Source organism: Leucoraja erinacea, chromosome 6 (assembly GCF_028641065.1).
Source record: "Leucoraja erinacea ecotype New England chromosome 6, Leri_hhj_1, whole genome shotgun sequence".
Taxonomy (NCBI): domain Eukaryota; kingdom Metazoa; phylum Chordata; class Chondrichthyes; order Rajiformes; family Rajidae; genus Leucoraja; species Leucoraja erinaceus.
In genome coordinates this window covers 84,739,945-84,753,365 of record NC_073382.1, presented here as the reverse complement: position 1 = coordinate 84,753,365, position 13,421 = coordinate 84,739,945, and the positions used below count along the sequence as shown (strand labels likewise).

The 13,421-nt window shown below is 47.0% G+C and overlaps 1 protein-coding gene across 2 annotated transcripts in view; it reads left to right on the top strand.

Annotated features, from left to right (window-relative positions):
* LOC129698375 (FRAS1-related extracellular matrix protein 2-like) overlaps positions 1-13,421 on the top strand; it is a 125,074-nt gene that overhangs the window by 45,389 nt on the left and 66,264 nt on the right. For both annotated transcript variants that reach the window (XR_008723668.1, XM_055637491.1), the window contains exons 5-6: positions 1,145-1,270; positions 2,619-2,867. Coding sequence is in view for 1 of the 2 variants with exons in the window: in XM_055637491.1 (XP_055493466.1) it covers positions 1,145-1,270; positions 2,619-2,867 (375 nt within the window). In the remaining variant the exon portion in view is untranslated. The remainder of the gene's footprint in view (positions 1-1,144; positions 1,271-2,618; positions 2,868-13,421) is intronic.

The following is a 13,421-nucleotide window of genomic DNA, read 5'->3' as shown; positions in this document are numbered from 1 at the left end:
ATACACGTGAATCTGCAGCATCAGAATTGAAGAGAAGGTCAATTCAGTGACTTTGATCAAACTAACACGTTCTCTAAGGGCTCGGGCAGTCCAACCTCTTTGAAGTTGATCGCTCTGCAGTCTCGCAGAACAACATATCTGCAGGAACCGTGTTGAACAAAACCATAAGCAATCCTGCTTGTGGAAGCCAAAAAGATGAAAGGCTTCTCACTGCATCTATTATCATCGAGATAAGAAAGGGAATGAATCTGTGGAATTCGATGCCACAGACGGCTGTGGAGGCCAAGTCAATGCATGTTTTTAAGTGCAGATTGATAGATTCTTGGTTAGTAAGGGTGTCGGGGTTATGGGGTGAAGGCAGGAGAATGGGGTTGAGAGGCATAGATAGATCAGCCATGATTGAATGGTGTAGTAGACCCGATTAGCCGAGTGGCCTAATACTGCTCCTACAAGTTATGACCTTACAGTTGAATTCCACAGAATGCCAAACAATGATCCTTATACTATTACAAACCTCGTCCAACTCTAATCTGTCTCATCTTTCAGAAGTCATGATGGTTTTATCCTTGGTACATTGCAATCTGTTTCGTGCTATCCCTTTAACCCCCTCCCTCAAATGTCACGATGGCGCAGCGGTAGAGTTGCTGCCTTACAGCGCCAGAGACCCGGGTTCAATGCTGACTACGGGTGCTGTCTGTGTGGAGTTTGTATGTTCTGCTCGCGACTGCGTGGGTTTTCTGCCGGCGCTCCAGTTTCCTCCAACATTTCAAAGACGTGCAGGTTTGCAGGTTTAATTTGACCTCCTGTAAATTGTAAATTGTCCCCAGTGTGTAGAACAGTGTTAGTGAACGGGGATCGCTGGTCGGCGCGGACACGGTGGGCCAACGGGCCCGTTTTCACACTGTATCTCTAAACTAAACTAACCTGAACGCAATCAGTCCGAAGAATGGTCCCGACAAGAAATGTCACCTATCCATGTTCTCCAGAGATGCTGCCAGGCCCGCTGAGATACTCCAGCACTCAGTGTCTTTACAGGAATCGGTTTGTGTATTAGGGCCAGAATAAGTTCTTCGTGACCACGCCAACTAATTTTGCCCTTCACTACAACTTTGCTCCTCCCCCTCCCCGCCCCCCCCCCCTCCAGAGTCGACTGTCTTCATCGTCCAGTCCTCTTATGCCATTGATGAACATGTTGGTGAGCTGTTGATCCCGGTGATGAGAACAGGAGATGTGAGCCAGGAGCTGATGGTCATGTGCTTCACTCAACAAGGTAAGTGGCGTCAATATCTCCATCATCACCATCTCTCCCAAGGGTGCTTAATTATCACCCAGGGGTGCAGAGAAGGTTGGCTGCCTGAAGTCACCTGTTGCCGTCCCCTGATTTTTCCATGTCTTTTTTCGCCTCGAGTTCTCTCCCCCGCCCCCCTCTACGACCCCCCACTGCTGAATTTCAGCGTGAAGAGGGGCCCCAACCTGAAACATTACCTATCTATGATCTCCAGAGATGTTGCCTGACCCGCTGAGTAAAGCCCCTGTCCCACTTAGGAGACCTAAACAGCAACCTCTGGTGACCTTGCCCGCCATCCAAAAAAAAAATCAAGGTCGAGGTGACCTGCAACCTCCTACCACCTCCCACGCATATGTTGAAAACCTTCCTCGACTATGAAGAAAACCGGCTTCGACTAGACCTGCGACTAAAAAATGATCGATTTTTAAAACGGCAACCTATTTTTAGTCGAGGCCGGTTTTAATCATGATGAAAAAATAGCAGCGACCTAGATGAAGCCTCGAGTCGACCACGCAGAAACCACTTTCGACCATTAGGGAGAGTGACCAAAACCTCCGGTGACCTCATGGAAACCTTGGGTGGCGGGCAAGGTCACCAGAGGTTGCTGTTTAGGTCTCCTAAGTGGGACAGGCCCTTTACTCGAGCATTTGCGTCTCTCTCTACCACAATGCTGCCTGGATTACAGGGCATTAGTTACAGGGGGAGGTTGGACAGACTTGGATTGCTTTCTCTGGAACTCCACTCCACCTTCTCCCCTCTCCCATCAAGCAAGAGATGCAGACGTGTGAGAACGTACACCTCCAGATTCAGGGAAAATCTCTTCCCAGCTGTCATCAGGCAACTGAACCATCCTATCACCTAGAGAGCAGTTAACGTTATTCCCTTTATCCTGTATCTATACTGTGGACGGCTGGGTTGCAATCATGCTGACTGGATAGCATGCAACAAAAACGTTTTTCACTGTACACCAGTACAGAGTGGCACATTGGCGCAACGGTAAAGCTGATGTCTTACAGTGTCAGAGACCGGGAGCGATCCTGACACCGGGTGCTGTCTGTATGGAGTTTGCACGTCCTCCCATTGACCGCGTGGGTTTCCTCAGGGCGCTTCGGTTTCCTCCCACATTCCAAAGACGTACAGATTTGTAGGTTAATTGGCTTTGGTAAAAATCCCCCCTAATGTGTGCAGGATAGTGTTAGTGTGCGGGGATCGCTGGTCGGCACGGACCCGCTGGGTCGAAGGGCCACCTTCCGCGCTGTATCTCTAATCTAAACTAAACATAAACAAACTTACTAACTGCTTGTTTGTGCTCTTGACTATTTGATTGCAGGCACTGCGAGGGGAACAATTCCATCCAGCGTGCTATCCTACTCCGATTATATCACCCGGCCTGAAGACCATAAGAGTGTTCTCCGCTTCGACAAGGATGAGACGGAGAAGTTTTGTCAGGTGGTCATCATCGACGACTCCCTGTATGAGAGCGAGGAGACATTCAACGTCACCCTGAGCATGCCCATGGGCGGCCGGCTGGGAGACCACCCCAGTGCCCAGGTCTTCATAGTGCCCGACCCAAATGACGGTGAGATCATCCCCTTCACTTTACTGCTTAACGCTTCACTAATTCGGGTCACGTCGGGGTTATGGGCCCTTCAGCCCACCGAGTCCATGCCGATCAGCAATCACCTTTTACACCACTTCTATCATATACCTATCAGCGCCGACTGGACGACCTGTTTCCACTCTGTATCTCCAAACTGAACTGTTTCTGCTTAGGACGTTACAGAGAATATTAGTCAACCATCGATCACCCGTTCACACTAGTTCTATGTTATTCCACTTTCTCACCCACTCCCTACACACTAGAGGCAATTTACAGAGGGGCAATTAACCTACAAACCCGCACGTTTTTTGGTTGTGGGAGGAAACCAGAGCACCCGGAGAAAACCCACACAGTCACAGGGAGAAGGTACAAACTCCACATAGTCAACACCCGAGGTCAGGATTGAACCCGGGTCCCTGGCGCTGTGAGGCAGCGACTCTATTGCTGCGCACACCTTGTTATGGCATTTCTTCCACATGCTTTCCCACCAACCACCGTTCAATTTTATCCTTAACAGATCTTAAATCACTCGACCTGTACCAATATACTTCCACAAGGCAGTTAAATAACATCAGAAATACTTTCAATACCAGGGAGTTTTTTCCATCAAGTGTATTAAAGTTAATCACTTGGAAAATTGAAAGTGTGAGTGTAATATTGAAACTGGACATTGTTTTGCTGCAGGCTACTAAGTCATTCCTAAATCAGTTAATGTCAACAAGGCTGTGAATCATATATAAATGTTCTAAGAAAAAAATAAATCAGCTTGCCTGTGCATGGTGACACAGGCTTTACAGATCGGTTTTGAAGTATTAAAAACTTCCGATCTTCCTCTGTGGCTTTGTACATGAGTGGTTTACCGGGACCTGTACAGACAGAATGTGTCTCTTCATCTTGAAAAGATTCAATGGGAACCTGTTTTCACAGGTGGTGGTGGTGGTGCGTATACGGAATGAAGAATTTGTTAAGGCAGGTACAATAACAATATTTAAGACAAAAAGACATAAAGTGCTGGAGTAACTCAGCGGGTCAGGCAGCATCTCTGGAGAAGATGGATAGGTGATGTTTCACACAGTGCTGGAGTAACTCAGTGGGTCAGGCAGCATCTCTGGAGAAGATGGATAGATGGGTTGGGGGCCCTTCTTAGGACTGATCACCTGCATCCGGTGGTGGCAGCGGCAGCGGCACGGTGGCCAGCGGTAGAGCTGGCGCCATCCGGTGCCAGAGACCCGGGTTCGATCCTGACTACAGGTGCTGTCTGTATGGATTTTGCACATTCGCCCCGTGACCTGCGTGGGTTTTCTCCAGTTTAATCCCACGCTCCAAAGATGTACAGGTTTGTAGGTGAATTAGCTTTGGTAAAATAAAAATTGAAAATTGCCCAGGTTAGTGCTTGCGTACAGGGTGATCACTGTCTGTACCAACTCTGTACAGACAGCACCCATAGTCAGGATGAAACCCGGGTCTCTGGCGCTGTGAGGCAGCAACTCTACCGCTGTGCCACCGTGGCAGTGATTACAGGCATAAATTTAATACCAAGTTATTTTAATTACAAAACTATTCCTGCCCTGTCTCAGTCAAGTTGGTAGCGGCATAGATTTAATGAAAGTTTGTCTTTGCATGTTTTGTTTAGTTGAGTTTAATTTAGTTTAGTTTACAGATACAGCATGGGGCAGAGAGGAGAGGGAGGGGGGGGGAAGCAGGAGGCAGTAGAATGAAGTCTTCCCTTCTGTGGACACATGATATCCAGATGGCAATTTCATTTAAACATAATTTCCCATTGTAAGGCAGAAACTGCCAAGCCTAAACAAATGATCTGGAAACTCTTGCAGCTGCTGCTGCCAATAAGGTTGTGTACCCTGTGCCAGCTGAGCTGTGATACATCGTAAGCGCACACCTTGCTGGCTGACAAGTTGTCATTCAGTGGTGCAGTGTGGAAACAGGCCCTTCGACCCACCAAGTCCCTGCCGACCATCGATCACCCGTTCATAGAAGTAATTAAGTAAATAAGTTTAGTAGCCAAATATTCACATACAAGGAATTTGTCCTGGTGCTCCGCCCACAAGTAACAACATGACATACAGTGACAGTTACGAATGACTCAGAAAACACTAAACATTAATAATAATAAAGCATTAATAATAAAACACCATTGATCAAGCATGTGAACCAACAAAATGCCAGATCAAAATACCAGACCAAAACACAGAAACATAGAAAATAGGTGCAGGAGGAGGCCATTCAGCCCTTCGAGCCAGCACCGCCATTCATTGTGATCATGGCTGATTGTCCCCAATCAATAACCCGTGCCTGCCTCCTCCCCATATCCCTTGATGCCACTAGCCCCTAGAGCTCTATCTAACTCTCTTAAATCCATCCAGTGATTTGGCCTCCACTGCCCTCCGTGGCAGGGAATTCCACAAATTCACAACTCTCTGGGTAAAAAAGTTTATTCTCACCTCAGTCTTAAATGGCCTCCCCTTTATTCTAAGACTGTGGCCCCTGGTTCTGGACTCACACTAGTTCTATTTACAGAGGGCCAATTAACCTACAAGCATGCATGTCTTTGGAGTGTGGAAGGAAACCCACACGGCCACAGGGAGAACGTGCCAACTCCACACAGGCAGCACCTGAGGTCAGAATTGAACCCTGGCCTCTGACGCTGTGAGGTTTTCAGCCTGTGAGTGCCTCGAACTGTTGCATCTGTGACTAATTCTTAAAGGCGATAGATGGACACTTTAATTCTACCTCATTAAAAGAAGGCCCACGCCTCTACTTCCTTCGAAGGCTTAGAGCATCTTGGTCAGCATGGAAGAGTGGGGCCGAAGGGCCTGTCTCCCTGCTGTACAACTGTGACTTGGGCATGTCCCCAACTGCTCTCACCAACCTCCACAGTTGGTGTAGAGGTCTCACTGGTGACGGCTGGATTGTAACCATGTATGGTCTTTCAGCAGACTGGACTCATGCAACAACAAAAGCTTTTCACTGTACCTCGGTACATGGGGCAATAAACTATTGTCATGTACCATAGCAAGTACTTTATCGGGGGGCATCACAGCTCTAGGTAACAGCTCCATCTAAGACCACAAGAAATTGCAGAGTTGTGGATGCAGCCCAGACCATCATGCAAACCAACCTCCCTTCCATTGACTCCATCTACACTCTGGCCAGCAGCATAATCACTCCGGTCACTCCCTCTTCCCCGCTCTTCCATCAGGCAAGAGGCACAGAAGAGTGAAAACGCACACCTCCAGTTTCTTCCCAGCTGCTCTCAGGCAACTGAACCCCCCGCGCTCCCAGCAGGCTCTCGAGAGAAAAGGAATATGTGACGTTTCGGGTCGAGACCTTCTTCAGAGAAGATAATGGCCCAGAAAACTTAAATTGAAGAACCGCTGACAGCCTTTTTCCCAGGATGGAAATATCAAAAACAGAAACAGTTCAAAAGACCTTTGTCAAAGGTGGGAGGATTGAGAAAATGATCATATTTTAACATAGAAACATAGAAACATAGAAATTAGGTGCAGGAGTAGGCCATTCGGCCCTTCGAGCCTGCACCGCCATTTAATATGATCATGGCTGATCATCCAACTCAGTATCCCGTACCTGCCTTCTCTCCATACCCTCTGATCCCCTTGGCCACAAGGGCCACATCTAACTCCCTCTTAAATATAGCCAATGAACTGGCCTCAACTACCCTCTGTGGCAGAGAGTTCCAGAGATTCACCACTCTCTGTGTGAAAAAAGTTCTCCTCATCTCGGTTTTAAAGGATTTCCCCCTTATCCTTAAGCTGTGACCCCTTGTCCTGGACTTCCCCAACATCGGGAACAATCTTCCTGCATCTAGCCTGTCCAACCCCTTTACTAACTAACTTTAGAGTGAGGGGAAGAGGTGAGAACAGCAAGGGAAATACCTGATAGAAGTATATACATTTATGAGAGGCCTAGATAGGGTAGACAGTCACAGCCTTTGTCCCAGGATGGAAATATCAAAGACTAGAGGGCACAGCTTTAAGGTGAGAGGGGCCAAGTTGAAAGGAGATGTGCGGGGCAGGATTTTTTACACAGAGGGTGGCGGGTGCCTGGATGGTGGTGGAGGCAGATAGGATAGTGGTGCTTGAGAGGCACATGGATCAGCAGGCAATGGAGGAATATGGATCACGAGCAGGCAGAGGAGTTTAACTTGGCATCATGTTGGGCATGGATATTGTGGGCTGAAGAGCCTGCTCCCTGCTGTACTCTTCCATGGCCCGATGCAAGACGTGGACACTTTGATGGCGATCTGCTAAGATTTTACTGACTGGGGGAACAAATGCTGCCGGTTGCAGGGTGGCTAATTATGATCTCAATATTTAAGAAAGGAGGGAGCTCCACACTTCTGTTCCCTTGACAACAGAGCTAATAAACGCTGGAATCTGTAATGAATGAAGTGAGATAAAACAGCTGGAGAATAATACTATGGTAGAGCTCTGCCAACATGAAACGCATATTTAATTAACTTATGGGAATACTTTGAGGGTATATCAAATAGATATAGATGAAATTAGATACAGACCGAGTGTTATGATTATTAATTTATTGATTCTTAGATATGTAGTGTGTGTGATTGCATTGAAGGGCCTATTAAGCTGTGAGTAAGAATCATCTCACACTTTGCATATTTACATCTCTGGCCTCCGTCCACCCACCTGCCTCTGAATCCGCCTCACCTGTAAATTATAAACTGTCCCTGGTGTATAGGATGGTGCTGTAGTATATGATCGCTGGTCGGCGTAGACTCGATGGGCCGAAGGGCCTGTTTCCATGCTGTCTCTCCACAGTTTGTGGTGTACAGTGCTGGGGATCTCTGTCGACTGTTGGCAAATTCCACACTTGCTTTAAGATCTTTTTCTTCAATTGTGGTTTCTGTAGAAATGTTATCATTCCAGTACTTTCGGCTCATACCAGACAATTAATTACTGGAGTCTGAGGTTCACCTGTTCCTCCGTTCCTTTGAAGATTTGAGGGCACAGGCAAATATTACATTATAAGCAAATAATACAACCCTGCCTCGAAACCACTTGCGCACACATGCAGACTGCGAATTGGCAGCTCCTTACATTCAAGACGGCAGTTTTCAAAGAACACCAAGGAATATCTATATTTTGAGAAAATGTATCCCTGTTATTAATCCGTTTAAGGAAGAACTGCAGATGCTGGAGAAATCGAAGCTAGTCATCAATGGAGAGAAGGAATAGGTGACGTTTCGGGTCTCAAGACCCCCCCCCCAGCCCCCACATCAGTCAGAACAAGGGTCTCGAGACCAGAAACGTCGCCTATTCCTTCTCTCCGTAGATGCTGCCTCACCCGCTGAGTTTCTCCAGCATTTTTGTCTACCTTGTATTAATCCAATCATTTATCTTTTTGGTATTTAAAAGCTGAAATTGGTTGATACATGTGCTTATTTAATTAAACAATTCTACGTAAGAACCCAGAACATAGAATAAACAATACAGCAAAGGAACAGGCCCTTCGGCCCAAAATGTTTGTGCCAAGCATGACGCCAAATTAAATTAATCTCCTCTGCCTATATGAGATCCATATACCTCCATTCCCTGCATATAGAAACATAGAAACATAGAAAATAGGTGCAGGAGTAGGCCATTCGACCCTTCGAGCCTGCACCGCCATTCAATATGATCATGGCTGATCATCCAACTCGGTATCCTGTACCTGCCTTCTCTCCATACCCCCTGATCTCTTTAGCCACAAGGGCCACATCTAACTCCCTCTTAAATATAGCCAATGAACAGGCCTCAACTACCTTCTGCGGCAGAGAGTTCCACAGATTCGCCACTCTCTGTGCGAAAAATGATGTTCTCAAGATATCAAGATATTCTCAAGATATTCTCTCTTAGATATCAACGTGCCTATCTAAAAGCCTCTTAAACACCACTATCATATCAGGCTCGACCACCACCCCCGGCAGCAGATTGCAAACACCCACCATCCTCTGTGTAAAAAAACTTGCCCCGCACATCTCCTTTAAACTTTGCCCCCTTCATAACGAGTACCCTCTAAACCAGGTAGCATTCTGGTAAACTTTTCCCAGATATTTCAGACTCCCCAAATAATGGAATTGTCTTTGTCACTTCCCTTTTAAAGTCATTTGCAAAACTTATTCCAATACGATTTCACATAATTGGAAAAATTTGCCTTGGATGTTATTGCTTGCAGCACAGGAGGATGAGGGGTGATCTTATAGAGGTGTGAAAAATCATGAGGGGAATAGATATGGTGAATGCACAGAGCCTTTTACCCAGAGCAGGGGAATCAAGAACCATAGACTTAAGGTGAGAGGGAGAAGATTTAAGGGCCTGTCCCACTTGGGCGTCATTTGCGCGCCACGCGGGTGGCGCACGAGGATTTTGAGCATCCCAAGATCCTGGGGCGCCGCGCGCTCACCGTGCGTCACTGTCTACGTCACCACGTCTCACCACGCGCATGCGCTCGTCGTGACGCGTAAATGATGTCATGTAAATGATGCGCAAATAACGCCCAATTGGGGCAGGCCCTTTAGTAGGAATCTGAGGGGCAACATTTCCACCAGGGTGGTGGGTGTATGGAACGAGCTGCCAGAGGAGGTAGCTGAGGCAGGTACAATAACAACATTTAAAAGACATTAGTAAAGATTTAGAGGGATATGAGCCAAATGTGGGCAGGTGGGACTAGTGTAGGTGGGGCATCTTGGTCGGCACGGACGAGTAGGGCCGAAGGGCCTGTTTCTGTGCCGTGTGACTAAGTTGAACTGTAATCATTTCAGAGTTGTTTCAAATTCCAACAGAGGTCATATCTTAATTTCCTTCCTTGCCCAAACTGACACCTATATTCGAGTGCACTTTCACTGTGTATTCCTGCAGGTACAGGACATTTCTCCACATTTCAACCCATTAATTGGTGCACTTTTTGTCAGTTAGGATTACACTTATTACAGTTCTACATCATGTGCTGTCAACTGTAAATTAATGCTTGCCAAAATATGCTGCCTCGCATGTAATACCACGCTCGCATCTCACTGCTACCGTCGGGAAAAAGACACAGGAGCCTGAAAACAGTGACCTCCAGGTTCAAGAGCAGCTTGGGCAGCACAGTAACCCAGTGGTAGAGTTGCGACCATACAGCACCATAGACCCAGGTTCGATCCTGACCTCGGCTGCTGTCTGTATGGAGTTTGTATATTTTCCCTGTGACCTGCGTGGGTTTTCTCCGGGTGCTCTGGTTTCCTCCCACACTCCAAAGAAGTACAGGTTTGTAGAATTGTAAATTGGCCCCAGAGTGTCGGACAGTGGTAGTGTATGAGATGATTGCTGGTCGGCACGGACTCGGTGGGCTGAAGGGCCTGTTTCCCTATTGTATCTCTAGCATCTCAGCAACCATCAGGCTCTTGAACACTGCCCAACACCAACCTCAGCAACTATGATCTTCTAAGAGGTCAGAACCTTTTTTCCCAGGATGGCAAAATCAAATACCAGAGGGCATATCTTTAAGGTGAGAGGGGTAAAGTTTAAAGGAGATGTGTGGGGCAGGTTTTTTTCTACACAGAGGGTTACCCGCACATCTTTGGAATGTGGGAGGAAACTGTAAAAGCACGCAGTCACAGGGAGAACGTGCAAACTCCACACAGACAGTGCCCGAGGTCAGGATCGAACCCGGGTCTATGGCGCTGTGAGGCAGCAGCTCTACCCACTGTGCCGCATAGGGTTGCCAACTGACCCGTATTAGCCGGGACATCCCGTATATTGGGCTAAATTGGTTTGTCCCGTACGGGACCGCCCTTGTCCCGTATTTGACTCGTGTCGAGGGGACTGTCGGGTCGGAGCGCCGGGTCCGGCCCCGCATCACCCGTCCCAATGTAGTGCAGCCCATGGAGTGCAGCAGCAGAGCCTCGCCCGTGGCCCCGTCGGTCGGCAGCCCGGCCAGCTGTCTGACCTTCGGGACCTTCGCTTACCGCCGACACCACCAGCCCTCCTTCTCATGGCCGATCATGAGTTGGATGGGGTGCCAGGCTTTGCGTGCGACATTGCACAGCCCGGGCCAAAACTCCTCAGTTGGCCCGCCGGCTGGGCTTTGTGTGCAGTCCAGCACCCGGGCCAACTCATCATTCACCCAGCCACGGCCGAGTCGGTCAACGAATTGCCGTGGGGAATTTGTCCCGCATTTTGACCTTTCGTCCCTTGTTTGGGAGTGAGAAAGTCGGCAACCCTAGTGCCGCCCGAGTCTTCTTCATGAAAAGTCATAAGGAAAACTCCTTGCTAAATTTCTGCCCAGTACTTGGAGCAGGGATGAAAGGGAGAATCGCAACACCGCTTTGAACAAAGCTGCCACATGAGAGAGATTTCAGCAAACATGTCCACAACTCTGTGGGTTGCGGCAACAGTCATCACTGACCTTTGCATGACTGCGTGATTTTTACTGCTTGCTGTAAGACGCCAAGAAACTGGGATATTAAAGGAAATAAAGAAGTAAATTTGTCTAAAGCCACAACCTACCTGATAAGAAATAGGACATGTGTAACAATAAAACTGTTAAGCCTGGCTTCTGATAGCAACTTTGAAAGCAGTTTCACAATATTAGGCCGAGACCAAACAAAGGTAATTTTACTGGTGAATGCTATCCAGAGTAATAGCTGGTTCTATTCAAAAACACTCCTGTGTGGATGCGTTAAGCATTTGTTAATGGTGAAGCTCAGGACAGTGAAGATAAGTACATGATCATAATGGCCATGGTTTATCAAGCCTGGCTTCTACCATTAAGAACCAAGAACAGCACAGCACAGGAACAGGCCCTTCAGCCCACAATGTCCATGCGAAACACGATGTGAAGTTAAACCAACCCCCTATGCCTACGTGACCCTATCCCTCCATTCCCTGCTTTAGAGCATTTTGGTGACCAGAAATATTACTTTCCTCAATAAAGTTTGATTCAAGTCAGACAATGAGGACATTTTTTAATGTATAATTAGGCGAGTTTTTGACCATTGTCATGGCTTTAAGGTGAGAGGGGCAAAGTTTAAAGGAGATGTGCGGGGCAAGTTTTTTTACACAGAGGGTGGTGGGTGCCTGGAACGGGCTGCCTGGGGTGGTGGTGGAAGCAGATACGATAGTGGTGTTTAAGAGACCATTGGATAGGCACATGGATATGCAGGGAATGGAGGGATATGGATCGCGTGCAGGTAGAGGAGAGTTGGTCTTGGCATCATGTCAGTGGAGTGGGACATCGGGCATGTGTACCTCTGCCTGATGGCAGCAGTGGGAAGAGGGCACGGCCCAGATCGTGGGGATCCTTGATGGTAGATGCCGATGTTTCGGGTTGGGAATGTGAAGAGTGGTCCCAACCCAAAAGAAAATCTGTCAATTTCCCTCCATAGATGCTGCCTGACCCGCTGAATTCCTGATATAAGATAATCTTGAGCGAAAGCTTATGGAAGCAAAGTCATTGGGTATTTTTAAAGTGGAGAGAGACAAGGTTCTTGATTAGTAAGGGTAGTCGGAGGTTGTGGGGAGAAAGCAGGAGAATGGGGTTGATAGATCAGCCATGATTGAATGGTGTGGACTCGATGGGCCGAATGGCCTAATGTCTTAATACTTCACCTGCCTTGAGTAATTGGAGATCACAATACCAGAAGATTATTGGTGAGTGTTTATTTGAACATAATTGCAGTACTTTCTTTAATATACAAATGATTAATAAATATATGTGTCACATGCCAGAAAACAGAATAACGGCATTTAATATTTTAGAAGTGCCGATAGGCCATAGCGATCACCAAAACAAAGCATTGTGTACACGTATTTCACAGATTTTTGCTTAGTTTAGTTTAGTTTAGAGATACAGCGCGGAAACAGGCAGTTTGGCCCACCGAGTCCGCACCGACCCGCGATCCCCACACACTAACACTACTCCTACACACACTGGGAACAATTTACATTTATACCAAGCCAATTAACCTACAAACCTGTGGGACTTTGGAGATTGGGAGGAAACCTGAGCACCAGGAGAAAACCCACGCAGGTCACTGGGAGAGCATACGTGCAGACGTCACCCATGCTCAGGATGGAATCGGGGTCTCTGGCGCTGTGAGGCAGCAACTCTACCGCTGCTCCAACGTGCCACACAACAGATGTCAACATTTGTCTCTTTCAGCCCCATTGTTCTTGGCTTCCATGGGTTTCCCAAGATTAATTTAACGTTAGTTTGCACACATTTACAAATGATAAAGTTAGTGGTGAACCCTGATGAAAGTTAAATGAGTCACACCCACCCATATCTCTGTGTGATGTTTGTGTGCTCTTTTGAACAGTATATAAGATCCAGATAACTCTTTCAAAATGAATTGGTACACAGTGTGATAATCTGACATGTGATAATTTTTTTTTTTTTTTAATTTCAAAATAGACTTTATTCATTGATAAATATATACAATTCCTGAATCTGACAATTATCTAAAGATATTGGTTTAGCTCTGGATTAATGACTAAATTTTGAATGTAGTCATCT